Source organism: Grus americana, chromosome 9 (assembly GCF_028858705.1).
Source record: "Grus americana isolate bGruAme1 chromosome 9, bGruAme1.mat, whole genome shotgun sequence".
Lineage (NCBI taxonomy): Eukaryota > Metazoa > Chordata > Aves > Gruiformes > Gruidae > Grus > Grus americana.
The window spans coordinates 25083514-25106826 of NC_072860.1; the positions used below are offsets into that span (position 1 = coordinate 25083514).

Below are 23313 nucleotides of genomic sequence, written 5' to 3' on the forward strand. Positions count from 1 at the left end.
GTGGTTCTGGAACACTAATCTGAAGTCCTACTGAGAAATTTCACATGAAGAATGGAAACCTTTTGGTACACATTTTAATTTACTCCCTAACACAAGATATTGACTTGTTTCAGGGAAGTGGCAAAGGGGAGAAAAGAGGAAATGAGGAGCAGAAGAGGTTACCTAACACCATATTTTTGAAGGTAGCTCAATATGGTGTTTAATTTTTTTTCCAATCAGCTGCAAGAGAAGTCAGTTGTGGGTAAATGTAGTTAGCAATTTAGTCATGGGACTCGTGAGATTCTGTCCCCACAAGTCTAGAAGCTGCATAAGTGGAAATCAGGCATTTCATGCTTACAGTTAGTGATGATACACAATTATATGCTAGTGCAGATGAAAATTAAAAGCTGCCATCATCTGCTTTCCCAGACATCTCTAGCCACCATCTGTGTTCTCTACCTTTCCTTGAGGGAACATAAGACAACTTCCTAATTTCATACAATACAAACTCTAAAGAGTGTTGCCTCAAATTTACACCAGAGAGATACTTTTTCTACTGGAGCTGCTGTTCAAATAGCATGATTTTTATTTTAACTAATGAAGTTTTAAATATCTGCCTCTCACGAATGTTATTCACCATGGTGTTCTCAAGGAGTACCCTCCAAGTGAATTTTCTATATAACAGGAAATGCTTAGAGGTTTAAATAGTTGTTTTTTCCTATCTATGAAGTAATCTGCATACTATAATTTCCACAAAAGTCCACCCAACTTTGAAAGAGAGGGACTTTGAATAGGCTGAGATATCCTCCTCTCTTTATATAGTATTTCTTCTTGAGAGCATGCCTTTCATGACTCTCAGTCCAAATATCTATGTTTGGAGATCTCCCTCTTAATGCCAGAATGTAGTTGAAATCAGATTCACAGGATGTTATAATGCTTGGACATAATTGGAATGTGTTTATTGTAGAAAGATATGTAATCTCCACTTGTAGATGTCAAACCTACAATGAATTTATAACAGCGATAAGAAAACAACTTAATTGTATTTTTTAAAATATCTTATTTGGAGGGTTATGAACACTGTAACTTCTTATTTACATTTCTCATCATGAAGAATCAGTGGTTCTGTTTCAGATGGAGCAATAACACATATACACGCTACTGAAAGCTACATAATGGTTTCATTTATAGGACTGCTCAATTTGGCCTAGATTACATGGTAGTTGAAGTTTCTGACTTATGCTCTTCCTACCATTCACTGAAATAAAACAGTGGCAGTAGTGGAACATACCAAGAAAATGCTACTATGATGAAGTCCATCAGGACCCAATGAATCTAGATGATTTTATTTGGTGCAGGGCTATGTGGATCATCCATCTTGAAAAGAAATCATGATTAGGGCAATTACAATTGAAAACAAATCTCAAATATTATATCCTAGTATAGTATCTGCTACACAGCCTGTATTGAAAACTTGGTCTCTAGAGATAAGGAAAGCATTGGATCCATTTATCTAACAATTTCTGAGTGTCTGGGATGAACTATTAATGGGAGAGAAAGCAAGAGATGGAAACAGCAATCATATACATATGAGTACAGTATTTATTCTTTCTCGCAACCAGCTGGGCTGACAAATTTCACCCAAGCCGCTGGGAATTTAAAACACAGTATTAATAGTTCCATGGCAATAAAAACATTTTTCTCTCCCTTTACACAGTCTCTTTAGGTTTGTCCCAGGGAGTAATTCTGGTTAAAACACTATGTAAGTTTATGTTTTTCCAGGTCATGAGAAGGAGAAGTGAGGCTGTAGAGGAGACAAGCCAGTTTCAGAGGATGAATAAAAGAGCAAGTGCCATGTGCCTTCCTGTCTACTCATTCTTTTATTTCCCTTCTATGGCAGTTATTTCCTCCTCAGTTCTCAATAAGTTCAGCACCGTCTTCCATTAGCTTCATAATAATGAAGCTTCCATAAGCTTCAGAAGGTTCAGCACCTTCTTCAATTTCCAAATAACCCTCTTCAACCTCTAAAAGTAAGACGAAAGCCTATAGTTTCATCTGATTTCTTGCTGCAGCCAAGAGTGTAAAAAAATAACAGCTTTGAAAAGAGATCCTTGAAAGCTAAAATTGATACCATATGAAAGGGCATAAGGATGTTACAAAATACTTTACAGAAATATAAAAAAAAAAAAAGGCAAAAAATTCCTTCAGAATAAAGAAGGACTAAGCCATAGTTTTGCCTGTCTTATGTCTATTCAAAAGTGACGTAAAGATGAACTGTGAATATTCACACCAAAACCTGAAGTCCTGGAGAATGTGTGAAATCATCATTGTGAATTCTATCTAGAAGGAGAAAAAGCTTCTTTTGTAAACTGCTACAGGTATTTCTCCAGCTGGGACCTGATCCAAAGCTTTTGAAGTCAACGAGTCTGTTCCATTTGTTTGAATTTGGATCAGTCCCTAACTAGTAAGTTGATTCACCTCAAAATGTGCTGCGCTGGTCTTTAAACACCATGCAAATTGAGTTATCAGATGCAAGGCATGTTAAACAGAAGGAATAAAATACATTTGAAAATTCTTTACTGCTTTATCCCAATACATAATCTAAATGTGTGAACAACTACAATTATATGTTGTAGGTATGTTATATTAGACACTTGTCATATTCAGCTTAGTGTGACTGCGGACATCACGCTGAGCAATAAGTATTTCTTAAAACAAGACAGGATAAAACATATTTTTGGTGGTTTAAAATTATCTCCACATTAATGTCAAAATTTCATCCATTTCCCTGAACTCAATTTAACTTCAAATCTTTTGTCTTCTTGAAGTCATACCATTAGGTTGAAGATCATTTGCTGGTTTTAGGTTGTTTACTTTTGGGATTTTTTGTTGGCTTTTTTTCCCCTCTTGCCAATCACCCTTCTTATTGTGGCACCCTCCAGCATCACAGGCTCTTTCCATTTTCAGAGCTTACTTTCTTTTCTCTGGCCAGAAATAATGCTCTGTGATGAGAAAGCTGCGAGGCTCAGCATGGTCTCACTCTCTTCTTTAGACTCTCTTCAAAACTGTGCAGAACATGCATGTATTTGGGATGCGCCATCTGAGATATTGTGGGATCTCTGAGCATCAGGTGTTGAGGGTGGTAGTATAGACTCGCTGAGAGGACAGGAGACACAGGTCTGATAGTCCTCACTCAGAGGGGCCCAGAGGATATCGGGACAATTTAAATCAATGTGGATCTTCATTGTTAATTAGAGCTAAATTTAGAGAAAGGTCTGGTCACATTTAACTTTACCAGTTGCTCAGGAAAGGACATTTTAACTTGCTTTCAGGTTTCTAGTGCTAGTGTCTCTGAGACAGAACGGTGGGACTGCTGTTCCAGACCTTGCATGATAATCACATCTCATCATATGATATAAAGATAGTGGAGTTTGGGGCAGGGGTTCCTGAAATAGCACTAAGCTTTGCTGGTGCTTTCACAGTGGAGACCTACGTGCAGCAGTGCCAGCGTGGGCCCAGGGGGTTCCAAATACACAGCCGGGGTCTGAAGCGATCATTAGCTCTGGCTCGGCTGACCCGGCTCGTTATTACTCCTGAGAGCAGAGCAGACTCTGAGCCAGGAGCCGGGGATTTCAGGCACTGAGCTCCTAAATGCATTGCAAGCGTGCCTAAAGAGCTAAGACAGAACATCCTGGATCTAAATTTCTCAAATACTAGATTATTTATGGCCAATACCTTAAGACCTACCTTGTCAATCCCTAATATATATATAGCAGGAACTCAGAAACAAGTACCAAGACATGCACAAGCAAGAATCTTCTCAACTTGATGGGTGCTTCATGAGGCTGTTTTGAGCAGAACACAATAAGACCAAAAAAGAAGCAACAGCTTGTTGCCTCATTTCCTGAAACTGATATCAGTTGTAATAGCGCATACCACGATAATTTATAGTTTAAGACATTTAAACACACAACTGCTGTCACCAAGCTGGAATCTGGAAGGAATATCCTGAGCTTTATTTAGGCCGTGAAGGTGTAAGAAAGCCTAGCTGCCATGATCCTTCTCCAATTTCTGTCAGTTAAAAAGCATGCCAGCTGGATCCTGCAGATTTCTTCAAGGATCAGCAGAAGAAATAATATTTACCTATGACATAACTTGCAAAGCGGTTTCCTTTTGCTGTGGATCAGGGGCTCTTCATAGTCACTAGACAATGAACTCACGTATGTGATCTGTGAGTGAGAACTGGGCACAACAGAATATAGTGAACTTCCCGTAAACAGCCACTTAAGAAAAGTAATTTGCAGGATTCAAATCTGCCACCTCTCTCAGACTTGCAGTACTCAATCGTGAGTCCTTTCATTCGTGACAGTGGGAATCCGAGTAAGGCTCAAACGTCGCAGAAACAGAACCAATGATTTTTGCATCTTATTAAGGAACAAATAAATGAGAAAGGTTTAATTACTACAAGACTCGCAAGAGTTCTTGCAAGAATTAAATTGTAGTAAATAGAGCAATGTTTTTAAATATGACCAATTATTTTTTTTCTAAGTTCCCCAGTTCTTCATAGTGCCACAGGAACACAGGCCTGATACCTTGAGAATGCTGATGCCATGAGGCTGCAGGGAAGCTTAGTGTGTGAAACAGATAATCACGGATGCTTTCCAACCACCCGGTATTGCACAGGTTGACAATACCTCTGTCTGAGTTGTCACCTTTCAGTATGGTCATTTTTAGAGCTTAGTTACTACAAATGGCACCACTCAGCCTTTTCAACTGATAGATTAGATAGCTGCTGTCTTTCCCTTTAGTCTAAGAGGATAAAGACCTTAAGAGAATATTTTACAATAAAATATTAAGTGTGGCAGCGCATTTGTCCAGAGGGTCCATCAGTTCAATCGGCAGGATGGTTAGCGATTAGCTGATATTAAGGAATACTCTGAAGAGCTGTCTCAATTAAATAAAAACCAGCGAGGTAACTTGTTACATGGTATCATGTATAAAGAGCACCAACTGGTAGCAGTAGCGCCATCAAATGTAATATATGTATTTGTGGAGTGATAGTGTGTCAGCTTTCCAATTCACTTATTTAGGGGTGGCACTTCCCCCTGCTTGTTATTCCAAATGGGCCAGTTCATAAGCTTTGGATAACAGACAGAAAAGTGCCCCTGTCATCTAGTCTTAGCTTTTGCAGTTTCTAATAACCAAAAACATCAATGTGTACAATTTAATGTAAAATTTTTTGGAATAATGTAAAGATTTTATCCAGGGATCAAATCATTTTAGTAGGTGTTAGGCAATTAGCTGACTTGGGAAAATGGTCTGGATAACTGTCTGAATTTAAAAAATCTAAGAATAAATTCATTGTACAGAATCATACATAGGTGGACCCAGTTGATGGTGATATTGCATCAGACGGACCCTACATGTTCATGCAGTGAGAGCCTTTTAGATTTATACAGGCCTCAGTCTCTGAATGGAAAGTTTATAGAGTAATTAGAGTTTCTGGGGATGTTTTTAGAGTAAATATATATATTTGGTTTTTTACAGGTGTTATTTTACAGATATTTCTTCATCCTTTCCCTTGCTAACTCTTCTAAGGAATGTTTCCTGAACAGGTTCATTTTCTTTGTTCCAATAGCTAGGACCGCACCTCAGGTTAAGGACTTTGAGTCTTCAACCTCACGGCCCTCTCCGGTGTCTACTTAACACTGAGTCATCTGAAACTAATAGCCTGGTATGAAGAAACTGGCATTAAGCCAAATTGTCTGAGGTTTTGAGAAAATTCAACCAGTAGTTAACAGTAAAATCTGCTCTTCTTTTAATAGGACTGGGCTGAAAATTATCTTTTAATCTCCCAGTCGTACCATCCAAGCAAAGCCTTACGCAAACATGCACTGTCACTACACCGTCACCCTACTGGGGACCACACCACCGCCCAAAAATGATATTAACCTGACAGCTGTTACATTGCAACGAGAAAATGAATGTAGGTATACATGCATCGTGGCCTTTAGAAATTATGTGAGACATCTGGATACGTTCGCCTGACTAATGCCGCAAACGCTTCCCACCCCTCTGCAGCGAGCGGTGCTCCGGAGGGCTGAGGCTGCACAGACATACCTGGTGCTCCTCGTCAGCTCTCCTGCTAATTAGGAGTGCCCTTCCGTCCAAGTGGCAAAGGAGGAAAGCAACAAAATGTTTTCTTCCAGGCTTGGGGGGGAAAGGTTTACTCATTTGGGTTAGATAAATAAATATATTTTGATTGGGTATGTTGCTTAGTGCCAAGATGATTAATGGTGTTCCACCTGACACAACCACTAATAAAGCAATTGTAAAACTGAGATAAATTTTTAAGGTACAAATCTTGTGGCCTTTCCTCAAAGCGTATGCTCTCCCCGTTGTGAGTCCTCTGAGGTCAGCGTGATCGCCAGTTGATGGCGGCACCAGCAGGAGGGACTCAGGCTTGTGCTGCAGAAGGAGGCCCAAAAGGCTGGCCCGGCCCGGCCCGGCCCGTGGGGGAGCAAAGAGTTGGAGGCCAGAGCTTTGATGGGGACCCATCACAGGATGATGTTATCCAGGAGCCCTTACCATCCTATCATTTTTTAAATCAACCTGTAGCTTCATTAAAGCAAGCAGGCATGTTTACGTGTCGCGCGGTGAGAGTTTAGTCTGTGGTATCGGTTAGCTTGGCATCTTTGTTTCGGTTGTAAACCGGATAACTCTGCTTCCAACCCCTTACCAAGATCAGCTGTTGATACTATAGCCCAGTTGATGCTTTCTCATCCTTTCTTTCATTTTTCCTGAACCTTGGATTTCTCTGCCCTGTGCTATCTTATTCCCTTTCAGCAGGCAGAAAATGCATATAGGAGATGACACAACCAAAATTTCCAATGCTACAGAAAAAGCAGTTAAATATGTATTTGTACAAGCACAAACTCTCAGCACATTATTAATTACATTCACTCCTATCAAGTTTTATACCCAGGCTGCCGGTAGCCTTTGCACGGCCGCTCCGAGGCGGCCTCGGGTACAACTGCGTGAGCTCCAGCAGCTCCTTTTTTTCAGTATAGACACGTGCAGAACCATCCGTCGCTCCCAGAGCTACCCCTGGCGTGAAACATTTACAGTATGCTTCTTATTTGATGCTGAGCTGACTATTTCCATAATTCTTAAAGGCTTTGCAATCCAACTGTAGAAAACGTGCGAGAGACGGGGTTAGCGCTGTCGCATTCGCTCTAAGGCCGTTCCCCCTCCCTGTTATCTTGTGCCCATGGAAACACACCGTGAAACGCCATCCCATGAAAAACAGCTGATTGCCAGTGCTGCCTGACAGCTGCAAGGAATCGTGAAAGCTAATAAAAAATTACTCATATTCACTCTCTCCTCCCTTTAAACCAGCTGTTTAAAAGAAAAGGGGGCCAAATTGAAAATGAGCATCAGCGGTGAAGTCAATAAAGTCGCGCCTAGGAGGAACAGGTCTCCATTTGATTTCAATTCTTCCCGCACAGGGGAAGCAGAGGGTGCAGCGGCATTATCATAACTTTTCATTAATTTCAGTTGGCGACCCGTTCAGCTAACGAGACCCATGCCAGCAGAACGCCGGTCTGGTGATAACCTGCAGGAAGCACCAAGGAAGAAATTGCCTTACAGCGTACTTGGGGTCTGCGGCTGGTGGGGACGCCGATGGGAGCAGGAGGGGGGCAGGCGGTGCGTGGAGGGGCCATCTTCCCGCCGCTCCGCACAACGGGGGGAACGGGAAATCCTCTGCGGGGTGAGCTGCGGGCAAACGAGCTTGCTGAGCTCTTCTCGGAGCAGGTCGGAGGGAAGGCAGCTGCAACCAAAGAGACAATTAAGAGCAATAACACACGCTCAGGTGAAATTAGTGTATGCTTCCTCTCAGGGAGCAATATCTCTGTGAACAGCTTCAGCCAGGCAGAACAAATATTTGTCTGTCTGGAGGAAGGGGCTACCGGGGACTGGAGGTAAAATTGTGTTTCAGCCTCTGAACCTCTTAGTGAGTTTGGGTTGGTATAATTCATTGGTGTTAGACAGCTAAAATGATGTGGGGTTTGTTTTTCTTTTCCTCTAGAGAAACACACAACATGTTAACCTGATCCATTTACAAATACAGCAGCTAAACGGGAATACAGTGAGAGCTGGGGACAATCTAAGCTAGCATGTGCTATGGTTAGTGTTTACAGTGCTCATTAGGAAGGTAAATGAGGCCTAAAACTGTTTTCAAGAGACTTATCAGAGAAATATTTCTTTTGTGGACTATATCAAAATATAACTTAACAGTACAAAAGAAACGGTGATACCACAGCAGAATGAAAACTATTCAAAGTTCACTCACGAAAATAAAGTGAATATTTTACAGGTACTTTATATCATGAATGATTACCAAAAAACAGGTAGATGATTAATTATATTTTTATGTGTACGATAAACCATCTGTGGAAGTAATGCTATGTAACAATTAATAAATGTGCAGTGAGCGAGTATTGTATTTCAGGCTATATTGATCATATTAATGAGAATGATAATGCGCGTATGTTATGATTAACAAAACTGTGTTCAGGTTATTGCATTTTCCATCTGAACCAAATTAACTTTCTCTTTCTAAAGTTGTTGAAGATGAACATTAAATATATAAAAATTATCAGTGAATAAGCTCCTCTAAAACCCTCTTCACTCCAATGTCCAATCTAGCATATTCCCTATAAATGAGTTTTGAGAATTACATATTATTGGCTGTTGTGGACATACAATACCCAAAGGAGGAACAACCTGACCTCAGTAACAGTGAGTAATACCAAGCAACTTCCACTGAGCACAGGGCTAAAAAAGGCTCCTGAACTTCACTGAGAGCACATAGAAGTATAAAGGTAGGACATGAGAGCAGCTTTACTGGAGACCGAGCTCAAAAAGATGCTCTGTTTTTCAAGTTAATGAGAAAATAAGTTCAGTTGTCTTCAGGACATATCTTAATGAAGTAATTAACTATAAATAGCCTGCTGTACCACTACCAGAAAGTGGAGAGAGTCCAGCCTATAACACCAGGGCATATGCAAAGGGGAAAAAAATGGCTGAAATAATGAAAAAAATTCTGTTTACACCAAAGTTTAAGCACAGGTGGGTTTTTTGTTTGGGTTTGGGGTTTTTTTGTTATTTTTTGTTTTTTTTTTTCCCCTCTTACATTTCTTCTCTGGAAGCAATTACAATAATTGTATTTCTTAATTGCCATAAGACTTGCTCCTGCAGACATTAAAAAGTGTGTAGAAAAGGAGCTAGCTTCTTTCTAAAAACATTCAGTGAAGTAGCTCACATTTTCTGCAAACAAAATGAAGGTCTTCCCAACTAGAGCTTGTAGATATGGACAGAGGTCTAAGAAAGGCGATCGGTGTTTCACAAGGTAGATGCACAAGATAGAGGTTTTTGAGCTTTGTTTCAGTAGAAGCAAGTTCCTATAATCTATTACCAAGAATGTCCGTCCAAACATAGATGGACGGAGACAAGGTTGTGCAGCCTATTCGATTCCTTTCTGTTCAGTAAGGATATTCTCACAATACTTTTAATTTTCTATATGAACATTATTAAACTTTGGTGCAAAGAACAGGGAATTTTTCAGATTATTCTGGGCACTGCAGTTCTCATTATGAAGGTATTAGCAAGAAGGAATGAATGGTAATTGTGATAGAACAATGAGGTTATAATCATAACTTGTTCTTACCAGTTAAAAATTATACTCCTGTGATCTCTGTTTTGCTGAAACTGGGAGCTACTTTTTAACTTTGGAAATTTTCAATAATGAAGCTAAGAAGGAAATTACTGGACATTTCTTTGAACAGTTAGCTTCCTAGAAATGCAGAGAGAATGTCATAATCAGCAGGTTCAGGTATTTCAAAATGCGACGCTCATCTGACAGTTCTTTCAATCACTTTTAGTAAAATACATCTGCAGCCATTGTGTCACCACCCCACACCTGTAAGTTATAATGTGGAATGTCATGATTTATTTCATAGCGTAAAAGCAGTTAAATGAATACTGACAGCACCATTAGTGTTCCGATCTTGAACTGAAGTGCAAGTCAGCTCTGCTTAAGTCATCATTCTCGTGAGCCACAAATAAATGTGCAGTTTAAAAGGGTGCCATAGGTTAATCAGAGCTGAATTAGTAAAGAAAAATTAGTAAAGAAGTGAGCAATTCAGGAAATGACATGCTGAATCTCTTACTCTAACATCGTTTCTGTAAGCAGCCAATGCCAAAGACTCCAGAAGGCTAAAGCATGGGCCGAAAACTTGATGCATTCTGAATGGACTAAGAGATATCGATATTATTTCAGCAGCTGAACCTTGTGCTCTGACTGCTCCCACCTACACCCGGTACCTTGTTCCCACTCTTGGCAAACAGAACTCCAGTGGGCTCCACACACCCTGTACTCCTCTCTGACCGCTGCCTTCTGGGAAGAGTCCTGGTGAAAAGTGAAGTAGAGATAATCAAATTAACTTAGCTAATAGCGCTCCTTAATTTATCCCACCAAGAATCATCAGATACTGGTTTTCTGCCCTAAACTCCACATTCCTTTATACCAGCTTCTAGAAAAGGAGTCCTTCTGCTTGCACTGCAATAAGATGTATAATTTTGTATTCTTAACCTCTTCTGAGCTAACGTAGCTTTATACTTTAAACAGTCACAAATCATCTTTTTCCTAAAATCATAATCTGTTTCATTTGTCCCCTATGCAATGCTCCCCATTTTGTTCTTTTTCTACGCACTTAAACCAATTATTTTTTCTCTGGTCATATAGATACTACATACTGTCCTTTTTGGAGGGGAGAAACTATATGTCTGTCCCTAGAACCTTAAAAGTTGTGTTGTATTATAAATATTTATCACAACTATTCTAATCCCAACAGCTGTGATCCTTTAACGTGCCGAGCCTGTTTTATAAAGGGCCAAGCGCTCTGTTCCTCTTCCCTGGTTTCCAAAAGATTTGAGATTGCTCATGTTTGGCACTCCACTGATGGGGCTCAGCATACTTCAAGGAGGAACTGTTCCCTAAGAAGAAATAATTGTTTTCTCTCCCAATATAGCTCTCATCCAAAGTTTAAATGTTATTTGTACCTTTACTTGTATTTTTATCTGAGCTATTTAGTCCAATCTATTATTTCCAACTAAAACATCAACCACTCAACCTCCTAAACTGGTTGGTTACTTTGTTCTAAAATCATCTATCATAATTTACAGCTTCTGTGAGAATCTCCAAATTCTACAAGTATAGTTTGTATATGGTTGTTTATCAACTTTTTTCCCCTTGGGGATAACACAGAACACCCCAAAAGGAGAATATAAACAATGTTCTTTTTTTCTAAATGAAGTTAAATCAAATTTATCTTCCTTTTTTCCCCTGTTGTTACAAGAGTACACTTCAGTAATTTCAAACTAACATACTTTAGCTGAAATAACTTTTAAATAATAATAAAAAAATGCTTTATTGATGTGTTGAGGTAATTTCTCATTCCGAATGAAATGCTTCTTTTCTCATTTAGAACTCCAAATGGGACCCTGATTAATGGAACAAGATGGCCAGTCTTCACCAGTACCGAACAAAAATATTTGACATTAAATACCGACACTTCAGAGATACTGACAAAACTACGTGCTCAGCAGTGTCGATTCTGGAATATTTTTTTTCCCAAAGTCCTGGAAATGACAGGTAAAAATGCTTTTGTAGGTGCTTTTATATAACTTTTATACAAGGATTATTGCTTGATATTAGCATAGTACTTTATTTTACATCTTTACATTCCTACTTGTAACCAAATTTCCATGAGATGTTCAATGTTGGACAGAACCGTCCATGCTATGGTGATGGCGTACCCTGTAAAGCACCCTATGCTTCTGGCCAGGGGCTCACCACCCCGTTATGTGCTAGGACAAAACCTGGGGACAGGCCAAGCCCCAGGACCAGTGTGGTGTGGAGCTCCTCTGCCCCAAAACGCAGATGCAGCCACAGCGTGAGATGTTTTAAGAGTGCTGCATCCCTCTGTTCTCGAGCTACCCCCCCGTGAGTTTCAGCGCTGCCTGGCTCTGGTTCTGGGGGGACTGGAGAGAGCAGGAAAGATATCGCTGAAGCGGGAGCTTGCACTGGGATTTCTGGAGGCTTTAGATGTTCTGTATAAACTTTGTGTGTCTAAGGTACATCGTGGGATGTTATATGGGGATTATATTATCTATTATTTATGGGATTATGTTATTATGCAACTAATCCACAGAGGATATTAAGTACGTTGCTGTTGCCAGAAGGGGATTCTGTTGTACATCTCGCACGAGAGCGCCTTGTGTTTTATTTCTAGAGTGTCAGTCATTGATGACAACCAAAAGACTTCAGGATTTGCCTATGCAAAATAGAACTGATTTGTGCCTGACTGTGGATACATCATGTTTATGAGATTTCACTACCCAGAAAAATATAACGAGCTGTTTGGAACTTTAAGCTCGGTTGAACACAAAGGACTCAGATTTTTCTTTAGAAGCCTGACTCACTGTTTTTGCAAAACCCACCAAACACACCAAGCCTCTGTGCTTCTGGACTTTGAAAGGAATTGGTTTTATAAAGTGATTTTGCAGCTCTGGTACTGCATTCTGCAGTTTGACTGGAGGAAAAAAAGTCTCATTTCAAAAATAAGATACACTTTTAAAATGTTAATTAGTAATTTAGAAGCATTCTTTAAGATTCAGTTTAAATGTTAGTCTTAAAAATATGTAAACTTTCACGGTGCACAGATGATTCTTTCTGAAATAATTTATTCCCTTCTCATTTGAGCTTATAACTGTATTATGGCTCAACTTTTATCCCCTCTCAATTCAATAGATGTTTTTCAATTAAATCAAGAGAAGCAAAATCAGTAGGTAAAATGAATAATTTATAAAGCATACTCTGTGATTTCAAAATCACAGTATACCAAATTTATGGATGGATTTTAGGGAGGTTTCTCCAATTCTGAGAAGTCCTTTATGCTGAGCCAGGAGAACTGAACTATTTTACATATTTCTTTAACCTGGCTGTGAACCCCTATTGAGTAACGTGCATCTTACAAATGGACCGTGCATAACCAAAGGCTCTGTGCTGGAGCAGAAGAGGGCACATCACCAGGCACAGTTCAACACATCTTGGCAGGACAGCAGCGTTGCTTTGCATGGTCCCGTGGTGCAAGGGATGACAAAGCAATGCTCTGGATCTGCCAGGAGGTGTAAATACGTCACTTTGTCATATTCAGTAATTTACAACACAAATTTACAGAATTTAATTAAAAGAAATTTGTCAGCATATTCTTAGAAAAAATAAAAATAAAAAAAAATTGTGGTGCCTGGATCCTAATGTAGAAAGGAGACAAGAATATTGTCAAGAAGTAGTGCTGCTTTGTCATGTATCTACATCTATCAGTCCTTGAAATATTGTAACAGAAATACTATGGTTTATATTTATGTTGCCTATACAATCTTATACAATTCTGACAAAGAAACCTTTAAGATTCTGCTAACAAACATGATCTAATACTTTATATTGTAATAATTCTCTTCACTGAAATCTTATTTTGCATTTCCTATCTCCTTTTATGCCCAGAGGACAGCGCATGCCATAAATACATGTATTTCCTCCATTTCTGGGGGTCTAGCTTTTCTATTACTTCTTCCATTGAAATATTCTTAGAAAAAGAAGGTTCTTTAACATGATATGATATAAGATGACAGAGAACAACAAGCAAGGAAATTTTATGTTGTTATTGCAAGTTATAGCTCAAGTAGTGTTCAGATAGACAAAGTGGAATTATATCAGGTAGAACCTGAAAAGGACAATCAAACCAACTTATTTTGCAGAAATTGCAAGGGGATTTCTCATTGTGCCAGGTGGTCAGAATTTGACATGGATGGGCTTGGTAACGAACCACTTGTTTAGTTGCTGATCCACTCCTAGCACAAGCCTTGCTACCCCCTCGAGGTCTTCTCGGCATGTAACTGCCGGCTCCAAACGCGTCCAGCACCCGAGCAAGCCTCTTCCCATGACAGGCTGGGTAAGACGAGTTCCTTCAGGCAGTTAAATGTATGAAAGAGGAAAATATTTAGTTCCTGCCATCTTTATGGTTAGATATTTTCCATTTTCCTCAAGCAACCCAATGAGATGTGTTCCGAAAAAATTGTCATGGTTATGGATCGAGAAAACTGATGAGAAAGAAATAAGCCTCACACAGTAACACAACAGTAACAGCCATATAGAAAATACTGGCCTTTATATCTGTACTTTCTATGATTTCAGATTTCTCAATGTTTTCTCCTTCAATTTCAATATATAAAAGGGTGATTGAAGAAATGAGTCAAAACTTGTAGTTTTGTGTCCAGCTTGATACTAATCACTAGACAGGCGAACTGGACCCAGACGTGCCTTACGTGGGCTCTCAATTCCAACTGGAGACAAATTCTACACAGATTTCAACCCTATCGCAAAGGCACCGAGAACACCCTCCGCTCCCACTCACCCCAGGAGAAGCATTTGATATTTCATTCGAGGGCGTGAGCGCTGGGACAACCACCAGAACTTTTTGTGATGACTGCTTCTAAAAGAAACACACCCGAGGGACAGTAAACAGCAAGTGACTCAAGTAGCTTTTAGAGCAATCATATGTTAATTATAAAAGCATCTGTGTTAAGGAGGTAGCCTAACATAATTTTTAATGCATCTAAAGCCCTAAGAATTTATATATATGCCCATTTCCGCTTGATTATAGAAAGCTGCAGGCAGCCAAGCTTTCCAGTTATTATTCCATTACTATTTTAGTGTGCCAAATGCACATAATCCATATTTTTCTATTTTATTTGATATCACTGCATCATATATCATCTATAGAGAAATCAAACAAAGTGGGTAATATAAATACATTATATTTTAAAACAACCCTAAAAAGATTTTGACTGTGGAGGCAGTGAAAAGTTCAACCTCTTGACCAGTGAGTACCAAAAATAATTGTACTTGCTCTGATCCTCCAAACAGTATCTGGATTCTATAGAGCTAAATACTCAGGGTAGTAAGAATATTAAAAATGTGAGCAATTAGAATTAGTTTTCGATTTCCACAGAGCTAGATGATACACTCATTATGCTTGCAGAAAAGTGAATTAGTTAAAAGTCACCTCACCAATGCTACTGCACCTACCGACAAAGGAAGATCGTAGGCAGTGCACCTATGGGCAATAAGCTACGTACCTTAACACTCTGATTTCTTTTTAACTCCAGTACCTTGCATGCCAGGTCATAGGAGAGATAACAGCCCTCACAATATTTCATCTCCCAGAGAGCTCTATTGACTTTTGGAAGAAGAAAATAAATAAATAAATAACACACACACACACACACACACACCCAAGTCCTTAAAAATGCATATGGAAACAAATATACTGTTGTGGTTAAGAAAAAATTGATATTCAGAGTGTGTTATTAAAGAACATTCAATAGAAATACTGAAGTATAGATACTATTTGTTTTCTCCTCGCTGAACATCTGTGTAGAAACTATCACCATGAGAATCTACAGCATAGATAAACTTGTAGCATTTATCATACTAATGAATCGAGATGTTTACAGGTACCTGCATTTATGAGCTGTTGAGGACAGAAAAATAATTCTAACTTGTCTTCCCTTATTAATTATACTATATCATAACAGCTACGTGGCCTTTGTCCCAATCTTAATGTTAATACACAAAAATACATTTCAGATTAGCACTTTATTGGCACATCCAGCAGTTCAACAAATGATGGTATGGAGATAAATTTAACTTTTCTATAATGCCATTAAAGTAAGGGCTGTATGCTTGTGTGGAAAGAAAAGAAATGCCAGCTGTCTGCACTGACACTGCTGAAGAATCAAAAAAAAACCCCTAAAATCTTTTCTTTTCTTTTTTTTTTTTTTTTTTTTTTTGGTCCATTAAACTGGGACCTTTCTGAGCATGATTCATTGCCTTGTGAAATTTCCCCTTTTCTTCTTGCAAACTTCAGTGGGCTTTGCATTAGGCTAATTGGTATTACTCTGAAGTTTGGCATTGCCTAAATGACTGCATATAGCAAAATAACCTCACGGTATTATTAGCTGACTTCCGTAGTATTGCAGCACATTGTAGTAACCCAGTGCTCTGAGCTGTAATTATCGGTCAAGTTGAATTCTCTAATTTTTTTTTTTTTTTTTTTTTTTGCCTTCTAGCTGTCAGCTCATCTAAGTCATGGGTGGTTGCTTCAAAGAGATTGATGATGTTGGTGATAATGGGATGCATTGACTTGTGACTTCAATTTGGATCTTATCACTGCAAAAAGCAAACAAATGGGAATCCAAGTTCTTATTTCAGTGTTTTCCTTCCTCCTGCTGTCTTTTAGATTCATAATGGTGGCTAGTCTGAATTTCTCATTGTCTGCTTTCTCTAGCTGACTCTCTTCTTTACTGTGATCTTTAAGAAGCACTGAAATGCCTCATTAATTTATACTCTAGAACAGTGACTTTTAATTGAAGATGTGTGTGTGGTAGAGGTGTTCCACTTTCTAAAGTCTTTGGCCAGACTTCAAACACATTTAAACCTGAATAATTAAAGAAGGAACAGGGGTTTTTTTAATTCATAAGTGGAGGCTTTGCCTGGGTAAATAAAACTGGATACTCATAATCAAGAATAAGACAAGAAATACGATTGAGGAATTTTTCCCCAAATACTACTAGTACTGGTTCATACGCTCAATCACCAATCCATTTGACATATGTGGAAAGTTTGGTCTTTACGCAAGACACGGGCTACGTCTTTAAATGAAGGAACATGCAAAGGCAAGTTCTTAGAGTCAGGAAAGTAAAATGTTGTGCATATCTTCTCCCCATACCTCTGTGAGTCACATCTGCACGGCTTAGTAATCAAAACATGATTTTGTAGTTACCAGCATTTACAAATCCTCTTTGAGTTAATGACAATTGTGGCCTGCAGAAAAATTTTAAAAATTATCTGAACTTTTCTTTGATCTCCGATGTAACCAAGTTTATTTACTGAGGGAGTTTATAAACTGAGGGAGAAGAGTGTAGTTAATTTTTTTAATATTTTTTTCTAGATCTGCTCTTCACAATTTCCTCTTGAATATAAGCAGAAGTATAGAACCTCCCCAAGAAAAAGTATCTTGGTTTTATTTCTGGTCTCACTGAAACCAAGAAGTAATGTAAATCTCATTTCAAAGTCTCATTAAATTGCCATCTGGATTTCCAGACCAAAAAGGTTTGGAAATGTTGAGCTAAACTGCAGATAAGCAACCAAATTACTGGATGCTTCTCCAAACTAAATCTCTGAATCTGTTAACTCTCTTTCCAGAATATTTGCTCTACTGATGTGTAAAACACAAAAGTATTTCATTTTCACATAACCAGTTAAACTTGCAGTGCTGGCAGATCATAAAAAAGGGGGAAACTGTGTATTTATGGAGGGAGAGGGCCTATGCTCTACTGCAGCAGAAGAACATAAAGTCAAAAGAGCATAAAGAAACCATAGAACTGTTATCTCATGAACACAATTACCAATTTTTTTTTTGGAAGCAAGCTATGTCAATATGGGACACTGAGATAATTAAGTCCAGAATGAATAAAGGCATTCATAGATCATAAATGGTTTCTAAACTTTAAGAAAAAGTCTACAACTGATCCAAAATAATAATCCACAGTATGCAATACAGCCTACACATGTTATCTTTCCTTTAGCTGTTGCATGGGTTGTTCCTGCAAGGTCACTGCATTTCTCCCTAGCGTTAATTACCTTTTGGGACTGGAGGAAGTGATCCCTGTCCGTAAAATACTCTGGGAACCTTGTAAAATGATATATTTTTATTACTCTTCTCATCCTCACCCTCTGCTCTGATGCCTATAACAAATTTGGCAATAAATATTGCCTTGGGACACAGGATTAGTCGGCAAATACTTTATATGCTAGAATGAAAAAGAAGAGAGAAGATGGTTTCATGTTGACATAGTGCACATTTTACAGCATCCTTCCTGAAACTTGTGCCCCTTATTCATTTAACTTGCACGTTTATTCCCTGGTAGGGCGAAATCCTGGCCTTCCATTGGAATCCATTGAAATTAATGGCAATACTGGTGTTGCCTTGAATAAGGCTGCGATTTCACCACATCTTTGCAAGCACCTATCTCAGTCTGCATATCATAGTCTTTTAGGGTATGTAGGTTTCACTGTAGAGTATACTGAACCAAAGTAATATTTTGAGGATTTTTAAAAAAAAAAAAAAAAGGTGGCTCTAAAATGATGAATTTCATGGACAGAAGTATTACCCAAAAGCAAAAAGCCCATACATAAGTATATTTATTACACTGTGGTGTGCCAGAACAACATCTTTGTAGTGCTTCCTTCCTGATGTAAAGGTAAAAGACCATCCTATACTGTATTTGGAGCAAATGACATTAATAATCAAAATTATTTTTCAATTAGCATATAAAGAGATTCAAATTTAGATTAATGTAACACGTTTCATGTTTTACAGGAAATATTGATGAAGCAGAACGAGAGTGGAAAGCAGGATTCCATCGCTGGAACAATTACATGTCAGACTGGAAAAATCAATTTAATGATTACACTAGCAAGAAGCAGAGATGTGCAGGCTCTAATTAATATGTTTACCCTTTCCAGTAGGTCCGTATTATATTGTTCATCAGGCAAATACACAGGTAGCTTTCTAACACATCTAGCATTAAATATGTTATGCAGATTAAAAAAGTGTTATGGATATAATTTTGATTCCCCAGATCTTTCATTTATATTTTACCTCATACCTCAATAAACAATAAGGCATCTGTACCCTTTGAAGCTTCACTGTGTTAAATAGGACTATAGAGATTAAAACCTAACGATTAATGATGTACATATTATAAACACTAGCTGCTTAAATTCACACTTCAAAGAAACAATGTAATCTGTTATAGAAAAATGGATTTTTTTTTTTTAATAGAAATAGCAGTGTTTTACAGTATTGCCACGCAAAACACAGTCGGGTTTGATCTTTAACTGCAATGGCACCGCACTTAAACCTTGCTTCAGACATAATTTAATTGACATAAACATAAAGAGATAACAACTTTGCTGGACGCACCAAATGACATTTGCTTGTTAGAGCGAAAAGTTTTAAGAGTGCCATTAAAGCCCAAATCATTGCTGCTTTATGGCCAAATCTGTAGGACAAAACCATAGCAAGAGAGTATTCAAGCTATGTATTGAAGGCCTAAATCATCGACACCCTGTGTGCAAGTACAATGGTGAAACAAGCCAGAAAAACTGACACCTCTGCTTCTGCTATCCTCATTTTTCAAGGAGTAAAGACCTACAGATTCACAAGGTAATGAACTCGCAGCTTTCCCTGCTCGGGCACCCACTGTCTTCAACTGGTAAAAAGTCCCTGCTATGGAGGTAAACTCCAATTATGGTATTTTTTTGTCCACCAAGTTGCCTCCTAGTTGAGGGACAGCCCCACATTTACTGGAACGTGACGGACACATTTTTATACCTGCAGAAGAGCATCGATCCGCACATCAGCATGTTCATCAGAAATCAGCCCTGAAAGCCCTGCTCAGCCAGCCAGCTCTCAGCAGGAGAGCGGGACCTGGCCGCAAAGCTCTGGCTCCTCTTGGGGAAGGAGATCACTGCAGAGAGCCATTGTGACCTTGGTGGGAAGGACCCAGCTCTTTGACATGGTCAAGTGAGCTCTAGTTGCCATGCAAGTAGGCATCTCCTGGATCCCTTTCTACCTACTTGAGCTGAATCTATTAGAAGATTCTAAAAAAAACCCTTGGATAATTCTTCTTTCTACCTCTGCTTCTGGATGGGGTTGGAAGCTGTATGCCTGAATCACACCTTAATTGGCTGCTTTTCACTGGCCCAACTGAGAAGAATAAATGCCAAAAATTTTATAAACATAAGGAGTATGTAAAAACAACAACCCATCTCATAAATAAATTATCCTGAATCTTTCTGTAAATGTAATAACATTTCAGTGCATCTATTTTCTGTTCTAGTGCTTGCGAGCTCTTGCAAAATTCCTTCTTGAATTGAGTAGACTGAAGAGATCTAGATAATGAACAGAGAATGTTTTCTTTCTGGCAATCAGTTTGACCACACAGGAGTCCTACGCTGAAAGGATTTATTTTTGCAGAAAGGACAAATTCTGCAAGAGATGATGACTTATCTTTTCAGTTATTTCTAAGGAAATACAATTATTTCCCGATTAAATTATGGAAAACCACATTTTAGCACTTTATTGTATTCTCTGGAAATACAACCTGCGCAATCAGAAAAACTGGTCATTTTTGAACAAGCTGATTAAAACTTGAAATTATCTGGGATTAAAAAGCCCTCTTTATGCAGCACTTCATGTTTATACCACAGGTAATTAGCTCATTATGTACATTAGCATAGTTACCGCTATTAATATTTGCATGAGAACTGTGTCAGTCTACAGTGTATTGGGTATTTACCAGATATCCCTCATGCCAGTGATGAGCTACTGAACAAAAAATATGAAAGGATGAACATTCTGTCCGTCGCTGAGCCAGGTCTGGCTCTCCCCATGCTCTTTAGGTGGTGTGCCTCATGGACGTGTCGGGTGCTGATCTGCCACAGTGAGCCTTGGCAGCACCAGCAACACCTAAGCACATTTAAAAGCAGCATTTATCTCTAGATATCCTCCTCTTAGCTATATTTCACTATCTGTCTGTCTAATCAGCCTAATCAATGGGGGGAAAAAAAATGTGAGCTAATTAAAATGCACAAATAACCTTTGGGAAGGGCAGGTTGCAAAGCAGTTTATAAAATATTTTGCTGGGAAGGTGTCCTTTGTCTGTACGTGCTCTGAGCTAGGCTGGATAAGGTCTATTTGAAGACTAATATACTTTCCACAGTATGCATACCATGCCTATGACATTCTTAACAAGGAATAAAGGTGAAGGGAAGAAGAAAGAAAAGCAGAATTAAAATAAAGGTTAAACCACTTTCTGAAGTGTGGTTTTACTGATTTTCTTGGTGTAAATAAATTGCTAGCTTTGTATTTTTTCATACGCTGGGAAATAATATCTCCATTTATCATTCATATGAAATCAATATATCATGTAGTCATATATTCATATCCCACACTTATGCAAAAGAAGGAAAGCCTTAAGTACTTGCATGCAAGTGGCTAAGGTAATGAAGAGTGAAAAAAAAAAAAAAAAAAAAAAAACAAAAAAAACAGTCCAGTTGTGGGTAGTTGCAGACTAAAGGTCAAACAAACTTATGTTGGAAATTGTTTTGAGGATACTGTGTCATTGCTTAAAGCGATGATTACATATTAGAAGGATATCTCACCCAGACCTCACTGAAGATGTAATGTTGTTAATTAAAGCTTTCTTTTGGCTCAAAAGAGGCAAGAAACCAAGCTTTGTGTGTGAAACTAGAGCAAATGTGTTTATTCTTTCTTATCATTCTTGATATCTGAAACAAGAATTCTGAATTTATTCCCAGAGTTGCTGAAAGATTATAATAAGATGAACTGCAGTGCCAACAAAAATGTTGGCATTAAACCAGTTGTCATTAGGTTTATAAGCTAACAGCACACTGATTAAATTACAGACACTTCACACATATTTTAGAGACAGTCATAAGAGGACTGAAGTCAGAAATTTCCCAGCAAAACTGTTTAATTAAAACCACCAATTTTTTTGTTTTGTCTAAAAGAATTTGGGTTAGATAAGCTTTCAGTAAAGTTAAGTGTTATTTGAGTGAAATCCCATCTTTGGTCCTGGTGGAGTATCAAAAAATAAAAGAATTGGGATGCCTAGGGTACCCCAGTCTAGGTCTGGGGCTGACCAGCAGAGCTGGACTAGCCAAGGTTAAAGCTTTCTGGCTTTGACCAGCGCCCCTCAGACCCCAAAGGTTGATCTCTAGCAGAACTGAGGACCCCCCCCAAGGTTTCCAGACTTCCTCCCAATTACAGATTTGACACTCAAAACTTGGATTTTTGGAATGGGTATGCTGTCCTAAGCCTTGGCCATACCTCTAGGTTTATCACAGGACAAGGGGTAATGGATTTAAGCTGAAGGAGGGTCGATTTAGATTAGACATTAGAAAGAAATTCTTTACTGGTAGAGTGGTGAGGCCCTGGCACAGGTTGCCCAGAGAAGCTGTGGCTGCCCCTGGCTCCCTGGCAGTGTTCAAGGCCAGGTTGGATGGGGCTTTGGGCAACCTGGGCTAGTGGAGGGTGTCCCTGACCATGGCAGGGGGGTGGAACTAGGTGATCTTTGAGGTCCCTTCCAACCCAAACCGTTCTGTGATTCTAAGATCATACTGATAAAGCCAAATTTCTGTTTAAGTGGAAGCCTGGATTTTTGGCCCTCTTTGGTCACTAGAGTCTCGGACTCTTTACAGAGCAGAGATTGCTGCTCTGTCAACACAGATATATGTGCAGAATTTAGATCTTCATGAACAGACAACTCATATATGTCTGTTAATCGCAAGGAGTGGAGGCAAACCTCTATCAGGTCATAGTTGGAAAGGTATCTTTGCAACATCAGGAATATAAGTCCTTTTTTTTTTTTTTAGTTATTTCAAATAGAGTCTTGGAGAGAAAATTATCTTAGATTATGAAAAACTGATGAAATGGTCAGAAAAATTTATACATCTTTCATGATGTACAAGTTTAATATGACCTCTGTAGGCCTCTCTAATGTTCCTATCACAATGGATCATCAGCAAGTGATTTGGCCCATTGTCATATGCAGATATCACATAGATTAATCCGAACGTAACATTAACAGTGGAGAGATATATATTTGTCCCTGTCAACATCATAACGTTGTCTTCTCAGGCTTGATTATGGTTCATGCATTTCTACTGGCTCAGCACCGGTTCTGCAACCTCAGCAGCAGCTATTTAGAGGGACATAATAAACGTCACTGTACTTCAGTTACACCTGTGGTGTGTCCAGCTAGCAAAGAGCAGCCTGTGCTGCCACTGCCACGCGCCAGCCTGTCCACACAGGGCTCTTGCCCGCCCTTCCTTCCCCTCCGGTTGCACGGAGAAGACAAGAAAAATAAATAAAATAAAAAAAAAAGAAGGAAAAAAAAAAAGACAAGGAAGGGGAAAAAATAAAATACAAGACTACAAGGCGGGGGGAGGGGGGGAAAGACAAGAGGGAAAAATAGTAATAGTTAAAAAACCCATAAAAACCCCACACAAGCACTTTTGCCCCCAGAATGATCAGCAATTGAAGGGCTTAATACTGTACG

General features: G+C 38.9%; 1 protein-coding gene across 2 annotated transcripts in view; it reads left to right on the forward strand.

Annotated features, from left to right (window-relative positions):
* Positions 1-18857, forward strand: part of BCHE (butyrylcholinesterase) — a 53415-nt gene extending 34558 nt beyond the window's left edge. For both annotated transcript variants that reach the window (XM_054835621.1, XM_054835620.1), the window contains exons 3-4: positions 11529-11695; positions 18546-18857. In XM_054835621.1, the coding sequence (XP_054691596.1) occupies positions 11529-11695; positions 18546-18673 (295 nt within the window). In that variant the 3' untranslated portion in view covers positions 18674-18857. The remainder of the gene's footprint in view (positions 1-11528; positions 11696-18545) is intronic.
* The last annotated feature ends 4456 nt before the right edge of the window (positions 18858-23313 follow it).